The 24,983-nt window shown below is 32.3% G+C and overlaps 1 protein-coding gene and 1 long non-coding RNA gene across 3 annotated transcripts; one reads left to right on the top strand and one right to left on the bottom strand.

Moving 5' to 3' along the window:
• The first annotated feature begins 8,415 nt into the window (after positions 1-8,415).
• LOC145162780 (uncharacterized) lies at positions 8,416-12,358 on the top strand. Of its 2 annotated transcripts, none has more exons than XR_013739326.1 (3): positions 8,416-8,915; positions 9,379-9,573; positions 12,087-12,358. It is a non-coding gene; the product is annotated as an uncharacterized LOC145162780 (long non-coding RNA). The 2 variants fall into 2 exon arrangements; XR_013739325.1 differs by having other exon boundaries at positions 12,070-12,358.
• A 1,207-nt stretch (positions 12,359-13,565) lies between these two features.
• On the bottom strand, positions 13,566-17,087 carry HKL3 (hexokinase-like 3). Its single transcript, XM_079081827.1, has 8 exons — positions 16,706-17,087; positions 16,359-16,509; positions 16,082-16,264; positions 15,921-15,995; positions 15,696-15,845; positions 15,517-15,615; positions 15,207-15,419; positions 13,566-14,221 (listed from the first exon to the last, which is right to left on the bottom strand). The coding sequence occupies exons 1-8, from the start codon at positions 16,978-16,980 to the stop codon at positions 13,676-13,678; spliced, it is 1,692 nt and encodes a 563-aa protein (XP_078937953.1). The 5' UTR covers positions 16,981-17,087; the 3' UTR covers positions 13,566-13,675.
• Positions 17,088-24,983: the final 7,896 nt, after the last annotated feature.

Below are 24,983 nucleotides of genomic sequence, written 5' to 3'. Positions count from 1 at the left end.
TATTTATGATTTTTGTGTTTAAAATTGCATCTTGGTTGTTCTTATGTGTTTCAAAATGAAAGTAGGATGTCATTTTGGATTAAAAACTATAAGTATGTGACAATAATGGGTCAAAATTGAAAATACGTTTCAAAACTGAAATTAGGTTGCCATTGTGGGTGAAAAATAAAAATATGATGCTATTGTGGGTGAAAAATGAGAATATGGTGCTATTGTGGGTTAAAAACGAAATTATGACGGTATTGTGGGTTAAAAACGAAATTATGATGCTATTGTAGGTAAAAAACGAAAATATGATACTATTATGGGTTAAAAACGAAAATATGATACTATTGTAGGTTAAAAACGAAAATATGATGCTATTGTGGGTTAAAAACAAAATTATGATGCTATTGTGGGTGAAAAACAAAATTATTATGCTATTGTGGGTGAAAATGAAAATATGATGCTAGCATGGGTCAAAAACGAAAATATGATATTATTGTGGGTTAAAAACGAAAGTATTTATAAGTACATTGCTATTTCGAATAAATAAGAAAATTGGGTTGCAATTTCAGCTCAATCCAACAAAAGCAATACTTTTCTATACAATTTCTGTCAACATATACAATTCGTCAAAAAACCTTTACAAATTATGTCCTAACTAATACATGATTACATCATCTAATACAATCTTCAGCTGTGTCTCCGTGCAACCCAAGATCTTTGCAATGGTAATAACCTGCACATGAGAATAACTTTGCATTTATAATTTGTCAAACAGAAATGGAAATAGATACATTTTTTGTCCCCTTGACATCAGAACTTAAATGATTTCTATCACTTTTAATCATTTATTTTTTAACTTGTTCTAACAACAGAAAACTATCCCAGAATCTACACAGTTGTGAATAAAGAGGGCAGCATTGCATACGAATTTCGGGTCCCACAATTAAAGGTATGATATTTTTAGTAAACTTTGTGCTAGTGAATAGCCATTTCTGTGCAAAAGAGATAAATACCCTTCTACTCTTTGCAATAAACAATGGGAATTCAAAACATGTTGAAGCTCATGTAGCTGTGAGACAAAAAGAAGCAAAAATACAACAGTAAAAACAAATCACATTTCATCAGTTTCAAGGAACTTCTTTCAGTCCATAAGCGAAAGCCAAAAGACCAAAGTTGTAAACATCAAACTTACATGACTTAGTAGGCTCAAGTTATGATCAGGATGCTGAAATCCCTAATTTTTTTCCCATTTATTATCTCCAAAGCCAAAAGACCAAAGTTGTAAACATCAAACTTGGTAGAAAAATGGCCATTCATTATGTATTTTGGAGACATATAACCACTACACATAAGAAAGCAGTTTATATTCAATACACATAAAGTTGTGTTTTTTTTTCAAAAAAAGAGCTGGACAGAAATCTTTACACGCATATACATACTGTATTCTAATTACTCGTTTCCCCTTTCTCACTTGCAAGAATTTTTGCCAATCCAAAGTCAAAAAAATTGGGGCTCGTTTCACTGATGCATTTAATCGAACACTTGGTGGGCAGTTAGAGAATTACTCAGTAGTTTAGCCTAAAATTTTCGGTAGTGATGTTGATTCCACATTCCTCATGAAACCTAAGTCACTATATACATAGTGTACAAAGGAAAGAAGAAAAGAATATGAGATTGATTTATTTCGGATTAAGAGTGTATTTACAAACCTGGTAGGATAATCCATAGCCGTGAAATCAAGTGGATGACAAACCATTGGAACGAAAGATCAAGCTTATCAGGAAAGGTGTCCATATGGTTCAAATCGCATACTCTTATGCCATTTCGGATGACCTTGCTGGAGTAACATGGCCCGATTCCTCTCTTGCTAGTGCCAATGAACGATTTACCAAGCTCAGCTTCTCGAAGTCCATTTATTTCTTGATGATAATCAAACAATAAGTGAGCTCGATCTGAAATTAAGATCCTTCCCTTACAGTAAACCCCATTGGGTCGATATGATAACGATGATTTGGTGGCTCATTTGGTGGCTCAGTTGATAGATGCGAAGCACGAAGCAGTCAAGCAGGAGCAGCAAGTTGATCTTTTAAGAAAATTGCATTTTTTTTCTTTTAAAAGGAATCGGTAATGAAAAAGAAAAAACGACGTAGTTTTTTATCTTTTGGGTACCTAAGTTATATACCCTTAAGGGTATATTCACTTTTCCCATACACACACACATATATATATATATATATATATATATATATATATATATATATATATATATATATATATATATATATATATATATAGAGAGAGAGAGAGAGAGAGAGAGCTAGGTTCAAATGTTTCTAACAACTATTGTGTTCCTAAATGCACCAATTAGAATTCAAGAAATAATAAACAATTAAATAAATCATTTAAGGGTATTTTGGACATTTTGTACTTTTTAATTAAGGAATCATTTAATTGAAATCCTGCAATTAATGAAATAAAATCAATATTTTTGACATAGTCTCTCTCTTGCATTGTGTCTTATATTCAAGGAATTACCAAGATCAATGACCGATTCAACAAGTTTGGAACAAAGAATCGGAGCCACAGCTATGGTGATCGACACCCCACAACACAATCGATCAAGACCTCGATTTCTTCTTTCTTCTTCCAGTCGACGCACACCACAGATAGAAGGAGTCGATCGCTTCTTTCTTTTTTTTTTTCTGATGCGCACACACGAGATGGAGAAGAGAAACGCACACACCCCTTTTCTTCCCTCCTGACGATCGATACTTAATAACCCAAGTTAGTTGAGACTTCTCTTGGTCGAATGTATAAGTCCATCAAGAAGCGTATGAAGCCTAGTTGATCCTTATAATCCCATCAGACGTAACCCCAGGAAGATTTAATGAGATCTATGATCGATAAAATCGATTTGGTAAGTTTCTTTCGACATCTATGATCGACAAAATCAAATTGATTTTATCAAGTCGTCCAGACTTTATCTTGATTTTGATTCAAGATCGAGATTGTGTTCATCATCTTATTACATTTGATTTCTTCAATGTTCTATTTATGTTCGATTGAAGAAATATTCTGATACAACTTGCACTTCACAGTCATAAGTTGGAGTTTGTTTCGAAAAAGTCGAAATTGGTGTTCATATTTCTAAATCGATATTGCAAATGTGTGTTTGTTTCTTGAATTCATGACTGGGAATGGATGCAGATGTGTGTTGATGATTCAATCACAGCTCTTGAATTCTGTATTCAATCACAACTCTTGAATTCTGTATTCAATCACAGCTCTTGAATTTCGTAATGTATTCTATTAGAATTTATTTATATAAATGTATTCTGTTAGAATGTTTGAGAATAATTGTTAACAACAAGTATATTTGTTTAACTAGTAATGAATTTGTGATGCTTTATGGTTGACTTTATAGTCTCTACTACATTCTGTCAGAATTTATAGTTTTTATTTTCTACTATATTCTGTCAAACTTTATAGTCTTTAATACATTCTGTCAGAATTTATAGTTTTTATTATCTTAGAATGCATTGAATTTTTTAATTTTTGAAACTTGATTATGTTTTCTTTGTGGATTTAGGTTTTGAAGAGGCTAACATTGATGTGGAGATGGAAGAAAACATAGAGAACGAGAGTGTATTATACTAGAATGTGTTATGCTGCAATGTATAAAGTGTTGCTTAAAGATAATATTCTCTTAGAATAGATTAGTGTTTTTGTTAGATTTTGATGTTTTTTTTTCTTTTTTCTTTCAGAATGTTGTTATTATTCAATGAATCACAATCATACAATGTAATTATTTGGTATATTATTAGTTCAAGAATTGATTTTGTGTGGTCTTTTCAGAATGTATTTACTAGTTTATGGTTGGCATTCTGTCATTCTGACAGAATAAAATCGAAAAATATATTTAGTAGTTTATGGTTAACATTCTATCATTCTGACAGAATAAATATGGATTTTTAATTTTGAATTAATTTAAAATATTCAGATTTTTAAAAATAAAAGAATTAATTATCCCTAAAAATCCGAAAATTTCCTTTTTTAATATATGTTAATTGACTAAAATGCCCTTATGCTGAAATTTGTGTGATTATATGGTACATGTTATCATATTCTACTATCATAGACCCTCAAATCATGACATTTGATTATATTCCATCCAATGGTCCAGATCTGTGCATTTTGGCACACAATAGTTACTAGAAACAAAATAACCTAACCCTATATATATATATATATATATATATATATATATATATATATATATATATATATATATATATATATATATATATATATATGCAAACAAAAATGTGCGTGTGTATAATGTTATGATTTAATTAGGCAAACCTCAAAATTACAGTACTATAACTAGAAGACAAAAAAAAGTAGCATTTTATAACTAATAATTTCATTTAAAGAAAATTAGGATGTTATTTCATAATGTCATGTAAAGTTTAATGCTATTATTGAAAAAGAAAAAAAATTAAGATTATATAATTCATAATGTTATTTAAAGTAAAATGTTATAATTAAAAAAAAGAAAGTGGGATGGTATATATAGCATCCTACCTTTTTCTAATTATAACATTGTATTTTAAATGACATTTTGAATAATAGCATCCTACTTTTTTTGTTTTTAAATTATAACATTGTATTTTACATGACATTATGAATTATAATTCATTATTTATAGTGTCATTTAATAATCAATACTATAACAGGAAAAAAAATAAAAAAAAAAGTTGGATGATATAATTTACAATGTCATTTAAAATACAATGCTTTAATTAAAAAAAAATAGGATGTTATATATAGCATCTTACTTTTTTTTTAATTATAACATTGTACTTTAAATGACATTGTGAATTATAGCTTCCTACTTTTTTTGTTATAAAAAACTTAAAACAAAATCAAATACCATAAATAACAAAAATATACAAAAGTAAGATGATATAAATAACAAAAAATATCTTCCAAATTCTATTCGTTTGTGTCTTCTTTGTAATCTTTATGAGCCTAAAAATACCCGCCTGAAAGTGATTTAGAAATTAATTTCAGGTTGTGCCCGTTTTGGAAGATTTTTTTAGTACTTTATCTCATCTAGGATGTGAACATATATTACATGATTGTTTGTTTAAGACAGATGTGATTGTCATTTTCTCTTTGCTCTTCGGGTATTTTATATATATATATATATATATATATATATATATATATATATATATATATATATATATATATATATATATATATATATATATATATATATATATATATATACTTGGGAGATAAGAGGAAATGCTGCCAAATTTTTCTTAAACACACAATCATGTAATGCATATTCACATATGAGATAAGGTATTCAAAAAGTGGGTTTAGAATGCCTTGTCAATATTTTATCTGTTTCCGAATTGTTGTCCCCGTTTCAGGGGATACTTTTTCAATCATCTACTTTATGAATACTCTATATGATTTTTGTTTTCCACAGAGTAAACTCTAAACCCGAATTTTTTTTTCAGCAACATCATGTCTATTGATAAAAGTTGGACTAGCAATCCACATTGAAACTATCCCGAGTTCCAAGTAGGACTCAAAGGTTTTATTGAGAAGTCCAAGTCACACCTTGATAGTAATGGTAAATTCAGATGTGCGTTAAAAAATATGATAACCATTACTTCAAGTACCTGCCAACAGTGGAACGCCATATATTTATAAACGGTTTCAAGAAGTCGTACACGACTTGGATCTATCATGGTGAATATTTAATTCCTCCAGTCGTCTTGCCAAGTAACGAAATGGCTGATTTAATCGACAATGTGATGTGGGAGTCGAGAGAAAAAGGATACCAACCTCGATGAAGGAACCTCGAATACAAGGGGTAGCGGTGTGGATGATGATTTTGCTCAGTTGTTAGAATAAGTGGAAACTACATTGTATCATGGTTGCACCTCTTATTCCCTTGAGTTTCTAGCAAATTTAATGGATATCAAGGTGAACAACAAATGTACTGATAGTTCATTTGATCAACTCCTTGAGTTCTTGCACTCAGCAAGAGATAGCAGTGTACTTTGGTATTTCTTATATTTAAGGTTCTTTAGCACAAATAGAGTAAATTATTTAATTTCAAAGTTTCATGTATCTATAAAATGATCAATAAATGCATGTTGATTTGTTAATTGTGTTTGTAATTGTGTTTATGTTTTAAGTGCAACAAATAGAAATGTACTTTGGTTTTTTGTCTCTAGTTTAAAAATAGCAATGTACTTTGGCATCATAAAATACATGTTGATTTGGTAATTTTGGTTTGTGGTGATTATTTGTTAAAAGCTTTGGTAATTGGGTTTTTTGTCCCAAGTGCAAGAAATAGCAATGTATGTTGGTTTTTTTGTCTTAGTTTAAAAATATCAATGTATTTTGGCATCGATAAATGCATGTTGATTTGGTAATTGTGTTTTTGTGCGAAGTGCAAGAAGTAGCAATGTACTTTTGGTATATCTTGTATTTAAGTGCAACAAATAACAATGCACTTTGGTAGTTTTTGTTTATGTTTGATAATTTAACTTATAAGTTTATAGATGTTGTTATTTATTATGTAGTTGGAAAATCTTTGGGCGATGCTGAACGACCCGACATGTAGGGAGGACCTTTATGTGTTTTTTCAATCGGGGAAAGATCAAATAGGAAACGATGGGAACGAAGATGATGGTTCGTCGGATAATTAATTTGTGTTTTGTATGTTACACTTGTCGTGACACTTTGCTACTTGTTAGAATTGTAAAACTTTGGTTGTTTATTTTGGTATGAAATTAATTATAACCGTATTTGGTATTTAATCGGATGTTATTATGTAATTTTTTTGCATTTAATGTCGTTATGTATCTTGTTTTTTTTTTGTTTTTTTTTGTTTTTTGCACCAAAGTCGTTAATTAAAAGAAAAATAAAAAAATGAAAAATATTATTACTAGCGACACTATTACATGCGATAGCAGTATTACTGACGACGATAACAGTATTACCGGCAACGATAGCATTAGTGGTGACTCTTGTTATTACCGGCGAAAATAGCATTAACAGCGACAAATATTTTTACCAACAACAATTTGAGCAATAGCGACAGAATAGTAGCAACGACTTTTTACCGGCGACATGTCGCCACTATTAGCTTTACCGGCAACAATTCTGGGTTTAGCGGCAACTTTTGTCGCCGATAATTCCCTTTTTTGTTCTAGTGATTCAATGATAATTATCATGTTTGGTCGGTTCAAAGAATTGAATGAGTCATTCAAATATGTTGTTTGTTATGTAAAATATAAAACCAGATATACATAAAGACATGCTATTTTTATAAAAAATAAAAATAAACTGTGATCAAATTAAGCTACATCGCTAAACAATTTGTATATAAACAAACTAGGTTATATCCCGTGGAAACCACGACAAATTTTTTCAATTAAATTCTATATTAAAATTTTATAATTATTAATAATTTATTTTAGATAAAAAATGAATTAGAATAGTTATGTTTTTTTTATTTATGTAACACTATAATCATTGAAAACAATTGTATTGTATGATTAAATTTTAGATTAATTATAAAAAATAAAACAATAGCGACAGGTGAAGTAAATTAGAATATATATATATATATATATATATATATATATATATATATATATATATATATATATATATATATATGTCAAAAAAGAAAATTTAGTTGTTGAAACAAAAATATAACAAATTACAAATCAAAATTAAAAATAACGTTTTTTAAAAAATAAAAAAATACGTTATAATAAACAATATTCTACAAAATATTTACAAATTTCTAAAAACTTCTTTATACATAACATTAGAAGTTTTATTTGTAGTTCTATCATCATTATCAGAAAATAAGTTAATTAAGAGTGTTATAGGATTGTTATATGAGTTTATAACGGATGTATCATAAAATAAAACAAACACAAGCAATGAATTAAATGAAATATGGTATATGACAAATTACAAAATTAAGTTATTGTAATAAGAAAAAAATTTAACAAATTACTAATAAAATTAAGAATATAATTTTTTTACTAATAAAAAAAATTTAATTAAAAAATTAATAATAAATCTGTACGTTGATAATATTTAGAGTATAAAATGATAAGCACTAATTTTAGATTTGCATAACTTTATTTTTAAAATTTTGACATTTCTTTGTATACTTCATGTATTAATGATAATTTATACATGTCATACTAATTTTTTAAATACACAAGTTATTGAAGTTGTATATTTGTTCATGAATATAAAAGAACTGAATTTACATTAAAGTCTTTATTATGAAATTAACAAATTATAACAAAAAAGTAATAATAACTTTAACTATCCAAATAATCCAACCTACCCACTTATCCCTCAACTCACCCACCCGATTAATCACACCATTTTTTGCCCTAATGCAAAAGGGTTCTACTCTTCCGGTACAAAGGATTGTTCTTCTTCTCTCTACAGATTTCACAAGAACCTTTATGTGCTCCTCGTCGATCCAATATCAGAGACATCTACCGATTTCATTTCAATTATATTCGAACCGCTTTTGCACACAACTACTGTCGATTACGCATCATAAGGAACAACCTTTGAAATTGAAAGTGATATCTGCATGAACGGAGTGATGAAATGCAGGAAGTAGGAGTTGAAAGAAGATATGTACTAAACCAAACGACATACGATATGACAACGACAAGATTCAAGTTGGAAGGCCAAGTTTTGTTCGTCCTTCTTCATATACTTTTTTCAAAATATATAAGTATTTACATATAGATACTTTCCTGTTGAATTTGCAGGAATTATTGCATTGAAAATGATAGCCGGAAGACGTCCAAAGCAAGAAATTGCGAATCCTTGAGAGCAAAAGATATTATCGGGTCAGTGTCAAAATTTTCGGTGAATAAAAGTTCACATTTTAAAATTCAAAAAATGCTACATTTTAGGTGAGAAATTGATTTACCTTCCAAATTTTTTGGCGTTCATGATTGTCGTGTCAGCAGTGGGACGTTATTTGCTTGACTTACCTTTTGGAAACAATCTCTTTTTGTTAGTTTATTATCAGGTAAATTGTAATGAGGATTGATATCATCTAATCTTTCAACAACCTAGAAAAGTAACAATGAATTTAACAAACTTAATTATCAAGTACAATAATAATTTTAGGTGGGAAACACATTTAAGAAGACGTTAATCTGTAAATTTCTATACACGCACCCTGGCTATGGATCATTACAATGGCTACATTTGTGAACTTGTTCTACAATTTATTTCGATTAATGCCTGCTTTAATTTGTTGTTTCGATTAGTAATTTTGGTTACTTTGTCTCCTAACTATTACAGAAGGTGCCCATTGGATTAACCTATCACATGAATCCGATTCTTTGCTGTCCACAAAAGTGGGTCTGAAGGTCGATAATTCTTTGGCAAGACCATTGAGATCACGTGTTAGTTATTTAGAGATTTGCAACACAGGACTATTTAAATGGCTGCAACAGTCGATTCTAATTTTCTCAAAGTTAAAGTTTGTGCTGGAAAGTAAGTGTCACTTCCGTTGAATCTTAGTGATTTATATTCAGCATTTAAAGTTTCTTAATAGTCTAATAGTTGTAATCTTTTTATATGTTCAGTTGTTATCTTGCTATTGGAGAAGTTGAAAATGCAACTGTAACAACGTAAATTTTCAAAACAATTTTTCATTTTTAAATCATACTTTCAATCACACGATAACATAAAAACATAATGTATCCACTGTGTCATAACAAAAACATGTCCCAGAATCTCAATAACATAAACTCCATAAGTGTGTACGGATCATGCCGGCGTCTTCCCGCGATCCTCGCTAGTACCTGAAACACATAACACAACAACTGTAAGCATAAATGCTTAGTGAGTTCCCCAAAATACCACATACCACACATACGCCTTTCCAGGCCATAACTCTGTAAGATCTTCCAATCCATGTGTCTCAGGGGACTTCCGTCCCGAATCCTGGTAGACCTTCCGGTCCTACCCGTATCGACCTTCCGGTCCGTAACCTCGTGACCTTCCGGTCCATATCAACCTGACCTTCCGGTCCTTTCCATACATAACATACATAGCACATACATATCACATAACCGCATATAGCACATACATCATAGGATACAAGACCTTCCGGTCACACATAGGTACCCTTCCAGGTACAGTATAGTGAGAAGACTCACCTCAATGAAGTCGGATAAACTCTCGTGCTCAACGTCCCGACTTAGCCTCCTCCTATTATTCAAATAACATCCCCGATCAATATTTTCTCAAAGTCTCATCCCTAAAGATTGGGTAGAAGACCATTCTACCCTCCCCTGAACTCTCTTGAATCAGTCTTGACCAGAACCCTAAGGTCAACGAAAGTCAACGGTCAAACTTTGATCCGACTCGTCGAGTGCATAAGGGTGACTCGGCGAGTCCATGCGGGTCCTCTGAATCCTTTCAGCCTCTCTTGGCTCGTCGAGTCATCCTTCCACTGGACGGGTTACACCTGTCACGAATCGCGGGGCAACCCCGACTCGACTCGTCGAGTCCACTTATGGACTCGGCGAGTTGCTTCCATGTTCTTACTCAAATGACCTTCTAAGGTCAGATCTGCTTCCCTAACTATCAGATCTACCCTTCAAGTGTTCAAATGTCACGTAAAGGTGCAACCTTTACGTGCATGCAACCCACATCAAGTCATAAATGGAGAAATAACTCTAAAAATGGCAACCTAGTCCCCAATCTCTCATTTGCTTGCATAAAGCTGAGGGATAGTGACTCTATGGACCTCTCATGGTCCAGATATGATGCTATTAACACAAAGGGGACCTCATACTCACTAGATCTTACATAAAATGGAGGTAAAAACCCTAAAATCATGAAATCTATCATATCAACATGAAATAGAAAGGATTATACCTCCAGAGATGAACTCTCAAGATGATTAGCCCAGATCCAAGCCCCCTTCACGCTCTAGATGGGTGTTTCCTTCTTCCTTCTAGCAAAACTACACCAAAAGTGATGTATTAACCTCTTCTTGCTCTCAACTCTCCTACTGCTCTTTCTAGGGTTTCTCTGGAATGAAGTGGCCGCAAATGGAGGCCATAAAGGCCTTTAAATAGGGCACAGACCCGAGGATTTAGGGTTTCACTTAACAGCGCGGACTCGCCGAGTCCACGCATCGACTCGTCGAGTCCTTCATTAAATCAAACAAGGAATGCACGATCCTACTCGGCGAGTCTGAGCGCCTACTCGCCGAGTCCCTCCCTAAAACTCAAGATATATACTTAAAATAAGATACCTGGGAATCTGGATATTACAGCAACTCTTCAGTATATGAAGTGTTTGCAATCAGAAAACAATGTCTGTGTAGACAGAATATTGTTAGTAGATGCCTCTGAAGGTCCAGCAAAGGCATAGGTGTTTCACATTCTCTCTTTTCCATTTATTCACTCTTTATTATTATCATTATTATATGATTTTTGGTTTGAATGTTTCCAGAAAGTAACAGAATGCATTAAGCAATATACACAACTTTCACGAAGAACATCTCATGAATTAGAATCTGCATTGAGAGTTATTGATGAAGCTCTGCATATTAGCAATTTTTCAGTGCAGTTACTTCAAATGAAAGCAGATATCTTAATCATGGTTTGTATTACAAAGTAATCTAAGTTTACAATTTTTTGTACTTGATTCTTGATAACTTATATGATTCAACACTCTTTTGTTTGCTTTTCAGTTACAGATGTATGAACATGTTATTCAGATGTATGAGCAGAATCCTAACAAAAAAAAAACTGTTTGCAAATTTCTTCAAACATAACAGTTTTATGGAATAGTTTCAACATAATTAGTAATTGTGGTATACTAATTCATTGTCAAATGTAAATAACGTAAACAGTAAAACTGTATAGTTGTTAAATAGGAAGATTTAAGTACATAAACATCAAAACTATGAAAAATATATTCAGCTATCGAATTTTTACAAATGAATGAATTCAGATTGCTAACCTTGTGTAGTTGTTCTTGTCCTGGAGGATGAATATGCAGCAAACGATCAGAAAATCAAGGATTGAATAACTTGTGTTACCAACTATGTTATCAACTGAAGAAGCATACCGTTTGTTAAGCTTTCTCTGAAGCCGAATGGTGAAGCCTACCGTTTGTTAAGCTTTATCCGAAGCAGAATGGTGAAGAAAATAGAAGCGTAAAGAATGGAAAGTGGTATATATTTCGGTATGCATTTATTTGGTGCTGATTTTTTGGGATTTATTGACTGGATATTAATTAGCTTCCATTATAATAAACAATCTTCCATATTTTTTTGGATTGGATATGAACGAATTTGAAATTTGAAATTATTATTTCTGCATATTATTTTCAATTATTATTTGCAAATCTTTCATCTATATTTCCATTTTTTGAATGTATTGGATTTGATTTGATATGTGCTGAATATTGGGGGAGAATCGTAATTGTAGATGAAGAAAAGAAGCGGGAAAACACGATTTAGGGGGGCTGGGAGATTGACACGTGACCATATTCTACTTATTTATTAGGATAGGGGATTCCATGTTTTTTGAAATATATACTATATGTATTTCAAATAGCCAAGAAAACCTTATTATCACTTAAAATAACTGTTTCAAAAATAAAAAATTAAATTAAATTAAATACCATGAAATATTGGAATAGAACTGTAAACATAAAAATACTTTTAGTTACTAACATATATGGAAAGAACTGAAATCCCAAAATATAGCAACATACTCTCAGATTCCAGTGTGGACAAATCGGTACATATGCATTTAGATTATTAAAGGTGTTAAATTGTGTAAAAATATGAAAGTTTATCATGACCTTACAGTTTCATATATTTTCCAGGAAATTATTTGAGATTTGCATTATTTCGAAGGGATTTCTGAAAACTTGTAATGAGTTGTTAAATGGGTTATGTAAGAATTGACTGTTGCTCTTGAGTGGATACTCAACCATCCTCTTTTACTTGAAGATGTGTCATGTATGAAAGATGAAAATAAGAAGCATTTGAGATGGAGGTTGAAGGTGGGCCCACCGGTCAGGTATTGGAAGCCTATTAAGGCTATGTTTAGCGTATTAGCTGAAAAGCTAACTGTTAAATAAAAAGCTAGTTGATAGCTGAAAATCTAGCTAATAAAAAATAACGTTTGGTAAAACTAGCTGAAAAGGTAGCTGAAATATATAAATTTACATAAAAGGACATGTAAGAGTATGTGTTTCTATAATTAATTAAGAGATGTATTTAGAAATTTTTTAAAAAGCTCCTAAAAAGCTAGTCTAAGTGGCTTTTCAAAAAGCTAGTTTATAAGCTACTTAGCTTATCAGCTAGCTGTGGTGCGCCAAACACAGCCTAACTATTGAGTAATTAAAAAAAAAAGCAACACAAAAGAAGTACCCTACAAACAGTTAAATGAAGATAATACTTGTTGGTAGCTTTTTTTTTTTTTTTGAAATCGAATGTTATTTTTTCTATCACCTTTACGCACAAAATCCATACAAAACAAAAAATCATGCAAAATAATCCCACATTATCTCCCAAAAATCATCGTAATTTTTTAATAAAAAAAATCCACGTCAGACTTTCTCTTTACTCATCATCCTCATCCGACTGATCAGTTGTCTCTGCTGTAGAATCAACATGATCACCTCTCCACGACGCTGTCTCCGTGTGATCATCATCCTTCCACTCTGACGGTTCATCATCATCATTCAAAGTCCCTGCCGCCGCCATAAACTTTCGATCGTCCATATCGTCGTCATCATCCACCGTTGTTGCTGCCGCCGCAGCAACAAACGACAGACTAATAGCGTCATCCTCTTCACACTGCGAGTGTGCAGCTGCAACAAAGATAGCTCCGACACCAGACCCACCGTGAGAGTGTTCAATCAACACGTTATCTGATAACTCACTTCCGAGCATCTCCCATACACTGCTGTGTAAATAATTTCTGAAAACTCTGTAATGTTCGTAAAGTCCACCTTCAATTATTACAAGACTCTTTTTATCATTGATTCTTCCGCGCTTTTTCATTATTCCGACAATACACGCGCCGGCTAGACGCGCTCCTCTTTCTGCCACCACGTCACAGATTTCTGCCACCACTTCTCTTACGGCCGGACTTGTATAACCAATCTACAATTTATTAGCAAATTAAGTAAGCCCAAATTTATAAATAATAATAATAATAGGAAATGGAAAGAATTTTCTGATATGTATCACAAAAATAATTTCACAACAAATAAATATGAATACATCAACTCGCGATCGTATTTTGAGAAAAAAAAAATTTCTAAAAAAAAAAAAGGTTTTCTTTTGAGTTTTTTACTTTCATTAAATATGTTTTTACGTAATCGACTAAAATCATTTTTTAAAAATATAGGTACTAAGTATAATAAAATTGGTTAACAATATTTATTTCATTTTCGCACTCCTATAATAAATAAAATACTATTTCTTTAAAATTTAATAAAACTTATCTACGTAAATATGTGTAAAAAAATTTCTTTGAATAACTCAAATCCACGTTGTTTTGTTTGAAAAATTAAACATGTTATTTAAAAGTAAATAAATTTGTTATAAAATTTTGAAGTTATTATATTATCCAATTTTCAAAAAAAAAAAACATTATTTACCAACAAAATGAAACCCTTTCTATGGAAGAATATATAAAAAAAGAAAAAAAGAAAAAATATTATATTAGAAAAAAACAATTTTATAAATAGAAAATCTCCAATAAAGTCTTAATATTTTAAGTTATTCTACGGTTTAATCTCAACTTTTATTTTTTTAACAGAAAAACCTCAATTATTTTATATTTTGTCTAAACTAACGTAACAAACATTATTTTTTTCAACATAAAATAACTAAATATCGTATAAAATTATATAATCCGGACTTTTCTTTTAAAAAAATAAATATTAAGGTTGAACTATAAACTTATATTTAGAGTTTATCGTAGATTTGTTTTTATAAATTAATAAATAATTATTTCAAGAAAATAATTGATAATGTTATAATGGATATCATGATATATTTGAATCAACTTGGTTATTAAAAAAACTCTATAAATTAGTACTATAAAACAAGACATGATTTGAATTTGGTATTTAGTATTTACCCCAAAAACTTCCAAGAGCTTCTCGTGAACGGCGTCCCGATTTTCCGATGTATCTTGATGCATGGCAGCCATGTCCGGCGACCGCAAAGTATACGGCGTTTTGAGTTTAGCCGGAACACTTTCACCAAAAATTGCAGTTTCTCTCGCCATTTTAAGCAAAACTCTCCTCACCACTTCTCCTAGATAAATCCCTCCGATCAGTTTCTCAAACATCTGAAATCATAAATTAAACAAACAATCAAATTAACATTATTACGATATCGGAAAATCAACGTAAAGAAGAAGAAGAAGAAGAAGAAAAGTTTCGTACCCGACATCCAGGATTTGAGCTCTCAGAATCTAAAGCTGTGTCAAATTCTGTTATCGGAAGATGTGGAGTATTGAAATTGCCCCATTGCATATCGATTACCTGAAATCGATTTAGTGATTATAATTTTGTTGTAGATTATGTGAAAGAATTCAGAAATGAAGAAAAAAATGAAAAGAAACCATTTCGCCCAATTTTGATTCGCCGGCGTTAGGGCTGAGTTGAGCTGATTCGACGTAAACGGCGTTAGTAGCTAGCCCAAGAGTAACGGCGGCGACACTTTCCCGGTTGTAATACCGACCTCCGGCGAGATCCCCTAACGTAGCATCTACCTGTGATTATCCATTAATGGAAACAGATGAGATTATATAACATGAACAATGAAGATTAGTAGATTAGTAGATTACCAATGCAGAAACTCGTAAATCGATTCCATGTTTTCCCAACGCTTCATTGACTTCATGTGCTAATTCTTTTCCGACCTGGTATAATGTAAATGTTAAATTCGTAATGGAAGAAAGAAGATTTGATAAGATTGGTGTTGATTTGAGTAAAATTTGGACTCAACTGCGTCGTTAACAGAGAAGGATTTCCATCGTATAACGTTTTTGCTAGTTGCAGCTGCCGCAGGTCCTTCAAGTAATGGAAATGACACAGTGAACCCTAGTTTTCCTTTTGGAGCAATTGGATCTGTTTTTGTTTTTGTTGAAATGAACACAGCTAGCTTCAATGCTATGAAATCGAACAGTTCCTGTTACACACAGTATTCAGATCCATAATTCAAAATTTGTGGAATCAATTTCATCTATAGCATAATAAATGGTTGAAATCCGATGATAATGTACCTTTAAACTACCGGAAATGACTTCAGTGGGGATATCGACTTCTTCTCTTTGCAAATCAGTGATCGGTTCGTGTTTTCCTCTAAGCCGCGCACTCAACAATAAGAAATTATCTTCACGTAAATTCACCCCGTAATACAAACCTTCCTCATTACTACACCAAAAACGAAGAACAATGAAACACAAAATGATACAGAAACTATATAATATGTGAAGAGATTTCAATATACAATGCACAACTCAATCTAATAGTTTGTTTGATTCATGTGATTGAAACAGATACGATCGCGTTCTCAGAAATTACGATGTCGATTATTAAGTATCTGAATCGTAGGGTTAGAAGAGATTACCCGTTGGGAAGCGAGGAGGTGTAAGATGGAAGCATGACGAAATCCGTCTGAGATTGATCGGAGAGGCTCGTTTGCATATCGGAAACCAAATCGAACGCAACATGCCATAGCTTCGGCACCGGAGTGGCGCAGTCTCTAGCGAATCTACGTAGTATCCGTTGCGTCTGTCTCCACCGTCTCTCATCTCGTTTCTTCCAACGAGCCAACAGCACTCCGGCCACCACTACTGTCGCCACCGTCGCCACGGACGCTCCGACTATCACTTCTTTCCTCATCTCTACTTTTTTACGTTATCTTTGTTCAATTTGGCAACCGATTTGGTATAATTGTGCGAGGAATTTCATTAGTTTTGATCAAACATTTCAGGATCTTAGATCGATAACAGATGTGAAAAGAAATTAAGAATCAATAACAGGACAGAGGAGCGATTTTGTTGCAGTGAAGAACGAGTCTCATGGCCTTCAGTCTTCGGATTTATAGTCGGTTATATTTGACAACTGATTTTTGTTCATTCATTTGCTTAAGAGCTTCTTTGAAATTACCTTTTAACCCCTAAATACAATTTCCTTTTAGTGATATGTTAATTCACCAAGAATAATAGTCATAATTATTTGAATTGTAAAAAATGAGCAAATATAATTTTCATTAACAAATGTTATCGAAAATGTGTTGGGTTTAAATAGTAACACAAAATTGCTAATATAAAATAGAAAGCAAATTTTAGTTTTGTTTGAAACAAAGTTGTTATGATGGTGATCTTATTTAAGATCGTTTTTGTGTTTGGTAAGATTGTATCAGGTTTTGAAGATCTTTTCAAAATGAATTAGTCTTAACATTTAAGCACAAACTTTTGTTTGTGCATTATTCATTCAAAATGTGTTGATTAAGAAATCGATGATGGAATTAAGTTTAATTTTTTAAGCACTAAACATAATTCTTGGTGCTACAAAACGCAAAAACTATAAAGAAAACATCAAAAGCAGGAAATAGATAAAAGATTATTGTGATCATATACAACAAAAACATAACATGAAAGTCATGATGTTATGCATAACTCAAGGTGAATGAATGAAGTGATGATACTCAATGAGAATTTGTATGCCTCTTATGACATGCGATGCTCGATTTTAAGTTGTATGGATGATATCTAAGACTCCACTATATAATAAAGGACAAAAATCTCATCGGAGTTATTTCACAAAGACTTGCCATGGTAAGGAAGAAGGGGGGGGGGGACATGCACATTTGGAGAGCGCAGTACAACAGAGAGTTGTCTTTTGTTTGGTTCAATTAGCATGTTTTCTCTTTGTATTAATTTAGAGGTTTATATATCATTTTCCCAATGTTTTATGAAGTTTGATTTACAATTGAATTTCAATCTAAAATAGATAAAAATAAAATTTTTTATTATTTATTTCTTTGATTTCAGAAATAAGAAAAAAAATAAGAAAGTAATAATATGCTCTTTTTTTTATGTTAATGGAAAAATCTAGAAATACTACTAAGATCTGATGGGATCCAGTCAAGATTTTAAGATCAAAGTTGCGATCTTTGGATCTGATTTTGTTTCGGATAGATCCAAGTATGATCGAGATCCATTTTTGTCTGCAAGATCTTAGAATTGTATGATTTTATATATAAAGACCGAAATACTAACAACTATAGTTAAAAGTGTTAACGAGCATGCACATTGCATTACTGTAACCGTTGGGTTTTAGGTACTATAACACTCATATGGTGCACATACAACCCTAATAACTTTGGATCTAAGTTTTCTCTAGTTATACATGCAATAAAATTTCCAAAGCTTGAAACCTACAACTAGCATACAATTTGACATATGAATCATAAAAGTAAGTTAGAAGATTACCTCTTTGTTGTAGCTTGTAGGAATTCGTCTTTCAAGAGCCTAGCACCTCAAGTGTGATGTCTCAAATGGAATTATAACAAACCAAGAACAAGAGGAGGACTTTGAGAGAGAGGTTGGAGACTCAAAATCGGCTAGAGCTTCTAAGAACCCCTTAGTGAACGATTTTAGGCCATGGGATAACATATATATATATATATATATATATATATATATATATATATATATATATATATATATATATATATATATATATATATATATTGTAGGATTCCAAGGGTCATGGGTAAACCCTAATCCATATACATAGGTTATGATCCATATCTCATAACAGAGAGTGCAGTACACCAGAGAGTTGTCTTTTGTTTGGTTCAATTAGCATGTTTTCTCTTTGTATTAATTTAGAGGTTTATATATCATTTTCCCAATGTTTTATGAAGTTTGATTTACAATTGAATTTCAATCTAAAATAGATAAAAATAAAATTTTTTATTATTTATTTCTTTGATTTCAGAAATAAGAAAAAAAATAAGAAAGTAATAATATGCTCTTTTTTTTATGTTAATGGAAAAATCTAGAAATACTACTAAGATCTGATGGGATCCAGTCAAGATTTTAAGATCAAAGTTGCGATCTTTGGATCTGATCTTGTTTCGGATAGATCCAAGTATGATCGAGATCCATTTTTGTCTGCAGGATCTTAGAATTGTATGATTTTATATATAAAGACCGAAATACTAACAACTATAGTTAAAAGTGTTAACGAGCATGCACATTGCATTACTGTAACCGTTGGGTTTTAGGTACTATAACACTCATATGGTGCACATACAACCCTAATAACTTTGGATCTAAGTTTTCTCTAGTTATACATGCAATAAAATTTCCAAAGCTTGAAACCTACAACTAGCATACAATTTGACATATGAATCATAAAAGTAAGTTAGAAGATTACCTCTTTGTTGTAGCTTGTAGGAATTCGTCTTTCAAGAGCCTAGCACCTCAAGTGTGATGTCTCAAATGGAATTATAACAAACCAAGAACAAGAGGAGGACTTTGAGAGAGAGGTTGGAGACTCAAAATCGGCTAGAGCTTCTAAGAACCCCTTAGTGAACGATTTTAGGCCATGGGATAACATATATATATATATATATATATATATATATATATATATATATATATATATATATATATATTGTAGGATTCCAAGGGTCATGGGTAAACCCTAATCCATATACATAGGTTATGATCCATATCTCATATGGGCTAACTCTTCATGGATACTTACATAAACTTAGCCCATCATGGATTAATAGCCCAAACAATATATATATATATATATATATATATATATATATATATATATATATATATATATATATATATATATATATATCACTGATTTACATAATCAGTCCCCGTTAATTTAATTAGTCTCTTTTGATCACTAAATTAATTCCAAATTAATTCTTGATCAATACTAATTAAATAATATGATTTCTCAATTAATATATTATACTTATAATATATTAATAAATCACAAATAACCTATTTCTCAAATATCCATCCTATCAAATTGTTCCAGAGTGTTACAACCCAAATGGACCATGCTGTAGCGGGTCAAGTATATACCAATTATAGTTATAGGCTTAGACACATAATCCAACAATCTCCCACTTGGATAAGTCTAATAACTATAATTGCAAGTACGAATTCAAACTCTGATTGGCAATCGTAGCTCTCAAAAAGACCATTGTTGAACTCTGATCTTATTAGTAACGCGTCCATAAGATAAGGGATCATATATTCCTCCATTCTAGATATCGTATGAACTGAGACATGGATTATAATCATTCTCTCTGTTCATGTGTTGTTTCCCGATTTCTGATTTATGACGACCGACTAATTGAACAAAATCAAATCAGTCCAGGCTTGGCCAAGCGCTTAGGGTTGTCATCACTAAATCATCTAGGGGCCCACAAATATCGCTTTTGTCTCACATTGGGTAAAAGGAATGGATAAATTTCGACCCATATGTTTGCTCTATTTACTCATCAAATCACACACAATGATATGTTTTATAACAACGAGTTACCAGTGTGTTTACATATCATCAATGTGCAACCGACTTGTAAAATACAACTCACATGTCTTGGTTTCAAGAATATAAGATATTATCGTCTCATGATCACTCATGATAAAAATCCATGAAGTGATTCAAATGAGCGTGTGATGAATCCAATACTCAAATCTTATTACAAGAGTACTCATGAATACTGCAACAAACTTGTGCTATGTCTAAACACCTTTAGACAATCTACAGACCCATTCATGACAGTCTAGCTTCAATACCTACTTCCAAAGTATGATCGACTGTGGATAGTTTGAATAATCTAGTTATTCGGGAAGTCAAAACATGCAAAGTGAAACACAAGAATAATCGAATCCAATATGGTCTCAAAACTTTTGCATATAAATAAAACACCTTTTATTTAATCACCATATTGATTACACATTATCCATTGTATAATGTTTTGATTAATCAACTTAATACTTGAATTGAAACAATAGTCATCCCATGCTCCAAGCATGCATACTATGTTTACCTATGGTCCTTACTTTGTGAAATAGATCAATTGTAAACATTTCCAATGACACTCATTTCACAATTCCAAATCATTATCGTAAGTGTGAGAATACCAAGTCTTTGCCACTTACTATAATTTGTTAGATTCTAAGCTTATATGCAGTGATCCTTTTGTAATGACTATGTACACAAGTCACAAAGACTATGCCAATTTAAAAAATTTGCATTGGAGATTGTTACAAGACAATTCCATAGATACGAAGTCTCATATTCAAAGCACATTCCTTTAAACATCCTTCTTGCATAAAAGTTTCTAACTTACTCATAGATTCTTGATATCCAACTCCCATTATGGAAACCTTTCCATAATTGCCATATGACTATCCATTCTCAATGGAATCCTATCTATTCAGAATTATATCAATATGGTTCATTCATTACTATACTTCCAATTGTCCATAAGCAACCAATCTTTGGCGAACCTTAGATTGTTCTTAGCAGTTGTTTAACAACTTTAGTCATATTCAGTTCTGGTCCATTTTCCCTCTTAATGCCCTAGGCATTTGGAAAATTAGAACAGGAGAATATTATAGCATATGCAATCGATGCGATATCTAAAGCATATGGGATACGATACATAATGTTTTACATAAAGATGTGATACTTTACCAGTCCCTTGCTATAACATTTCCATATATAGAATTTCCTTATGTCGAATCTTTTCAACATAACATTCATATATGTCCTTGACTAAATTTGATTAAAATCTCAATCTAAACTTTTAGAATTGAAATGAAGTAAAAGTTCCTCTCCCTTAATTATAGCAAAACAACTTTTCAAACCCTGCAACTTTTGTGATTTGAAACCTTTGTTTTCTATAATTAACATTGCTAATTCGCAACACTTACCATAATAATTATGCTCCCACTAGCATAATAATTATATCTTAAAAGCATAACAATTATGCTCCCATTTGACATGTACCCAGAAATAAGGTGGACTTCTAGAAATCAATACTTGTTAACTTTCTTACCAAAGTTTAGATTTCTGATACAAGACGCTTCGATAAGACTTTATCTAGGCTTGTCAAACTCATACACCTTTCCTTAGATAGCTCACATGTGTGTATAAACAATTTTAGAACCTACAACAATAAGTCTCAACTGTTTAGACCTTTTGCCATTTCTCATAATTCGAACTATGAAGAGGGATGTCGTAATCATAATCGAATTTGAGAATACAAATATCACAATTTCTATCTGTTTGGTTTTGAGCATCCTAACAACCTTAAGGTTCACATACAACCCAAAATGCTTTGGATCTATGTTTTCTCTAATTATACATACAATTTGATTTTCCAAAGCATTATCCTAACTAGCATGCAAAACTTGGGTACTTGTATAACAAAACTAGTTAGAGGACATGCCTTTTCTGGTAGCTTGATTCCTTGGACCTTTAAGAGCCTAACACCCCAAATGTGATGCCTCAAATGCTTCACACACCACCACCAACAATGGATGACTTGAGAGAGGATTACTTGCACTCAAAATTCGGCTATGCTCTTCCAAAGACTACTAGTGGTCGATTTCATGTGCTAAAGGGGTTCTTATATAGTGTGGCAAGGATTAGAGTTACATCCATGTAAACCCTAATGTGAATGACCTTTCATCTTACTTAGGCTCCATGGGTTAAACCTCCATGGACTATCCATGGACTACCATGTTGGTTTAGCCCAACCAAAATAACCATAGGCCCACACTATAAGAATCATTGATTTACCAAATCAACCCCGTACATTTAATTAGTCTCTTTTGATCACAAAATTAATTCAAAATTAATTCTTGATCAATACTAATTAAATAATATGATTTCATATTAATATATTAGAACTTATAATATATTAATAAATCATAAATAACCTCTTCTCAAAAGTCCATCCTTACAAATGTTCTGGTGACATGCAACCCAAATGGACCATGCTACTCTCGGGTCAAGTACATACCAAATATAGTTATGTACTTAGACACCTTATCCAACAGTCTCCCACTTGGATAAGTCTAATAACTATAGCTGCAAGTATGACCTAAAACACCGACTAGCAATCCTATCTCTTAAAAGCCTTTGTCGAACTGCGACACGCCATTTTAGATAAGGGATCATATAATCCTCTGTTCACAAGACATCAGCCGGACAAATACATGGAACATAGTCATTCTTATTGTCCAACATTTGTTTCCCAATTTCCGGTTTGTTTGACATAGAACTTAATCGAACACATCAATTGAGTTCTGACTGGGACCGGCACATAAGTCAAAACAAAATCATCGAGGGGCCCAAGATATCGCTTTTAATCCTCCAAGGACTAAAAGGAACAAATAAAATTCAACAGTATATGCTTGTACTAACTACTTGTTAAATCATACATAATAGTGCGTTTTATAACATCAAGTTACTAATGTGTTTTCGCACTATCAATGTACAACCAAATCATAGTCAACAACTCATATATCTTGTTTTGAAGAATTATATGATATTATCGTCTCACGATCACTCGTGATAAATTCCATGAAGTGATTCAAGTGAGCGTGGGTTTAATCCAATACTCAGACCTTATGAGCACTCATGAATGTTGTAGAAAAATTTGCTATGTCTAATACACTTCAGACAATCTACAAGCCAAATTCATGACAGTCTTGCCTCAGTACCTACTTCCAAAGTATGATCACTGTGGACAGTTTGAATAATATAATTATTCTGGAAGTAAAAAACATGCAAAATGAAACAATAGTGAATGATTGACACAAGATAGTAACATTACTTATAAATAAAAAAACACATTTTATTTAATCATTAAATGTCAAATACATTTCAACTATTACAAGTTTCAAAGCTATCTAATCATTAAAATGTAGCACTCGGTTCCTGGTATGTAATTTATTTTGTTGTATTTTGCATTTTTGGCCTAGGACTCGGCGAGTTGAAGGCCCAAATCGTCGAGTAGGAGTGAGATTGGACGCGGGACTTAAGTGATGGACTCGTCGAGTCGGCGGCTAGACTCGACGAGTAGGCTCTGACTGGACAAAACCCTAATCTGAGGGTTTGCACCCTATTTAATCATCTCTTTCAGCCACCACTCGCCCCTATTGCTCCCAAAGACCCTCCATAGCAAACCCTAGCCGAGTGTGTGAAGATCTAAAGGCATTTGTGGTGATTTTGGTGGTTTTGTTCACAAGGAAGAAGGAAGAGCATAGAAGGATCAAGAGGAAACTGAAGGATTCGAGTTTGGTTCATCATTTGCAGTCTTTGAAAGGTATAAAGTCTGTACCTTGCTTACTTGTTTGTTAGATCCCGTTTTGAGGAGGATTTAGGGCTTTTAAGCCATATGAGGTGACCAACCATGAATTGCAAACATGGTTGGGGGTTAAGACTTCGGATCTAGCACTTGGGGAGAGTCACAAGGCAGATTTGGGTTGCTTTTGCACCCAAGGAAGGCCCCATGCAACAAAAGAGCCATTTTAGAGCCTTTTTGGCTCAAAAGTCCCATGCATGCACGTAAAGTTCGTAAATTTACGTGCTAGATCGAGCTTAGGGGCTTGGATCTATCATTTGGACAAATGTTGTACATCAGAAATCGAGGATTTAGGGTGTGGACGTTATCGACTCGGCGAGTCCGTTCTTGGGACTCGACGAGTCCAAGGCTTTGAGTCCCATATCTGTTGAGGGTCAAAGAACTCAGTTGGGTGTTAGAAGGGTTGTAGCAGGACATAAAGAGTGACCCAACGCATTGGACTTAGTTTTAGACCTGGAGTTCATGGGACTTGACG

Source organism: Lactuca virosa, chromosome 3 (genome assembly GCF_052849685.1).
Source record: "Lactuca virosa cultivar CGN04683 chromosome 3, Lactuca_virosa_CGN04683_v6, whole genome shotgun sequence".
In the NCBI taxonomy this organism is placed as follows: domain Eukaryota; kingdom Viridiplantae; phylum Streptophyta; class Magnoliopsida; order Asterales; family Asteraceae; genus Lactuca; species Lactuca virosa.
This window is presented reverse-complemented; position numbering and strand designations above follow the sequence as displayed.

Coding starts and splice junctions, on each gene's coding strand:
- HKL3 (XM_079081827.1), bottom strand. CDS start 16,980: ATGAGGAAAGAAGTGATAGTCGGAGCGTCCGTGGCGACGGTGGCGACA. Junction 15,616..15,695: donor AATCAAAATTGGGCGAAATG/GTTTCTTTTCAT, acceptor AATCGATTTCAG/GTAATCGATATGCAATGGGG. Junction 15,420..15,516: donor GCTCAAATCCTGGATGTCGG/GTACGAAACTTT, acceptor TTATGATTTCAG/ATGTTTGAGAAACTGATCGG.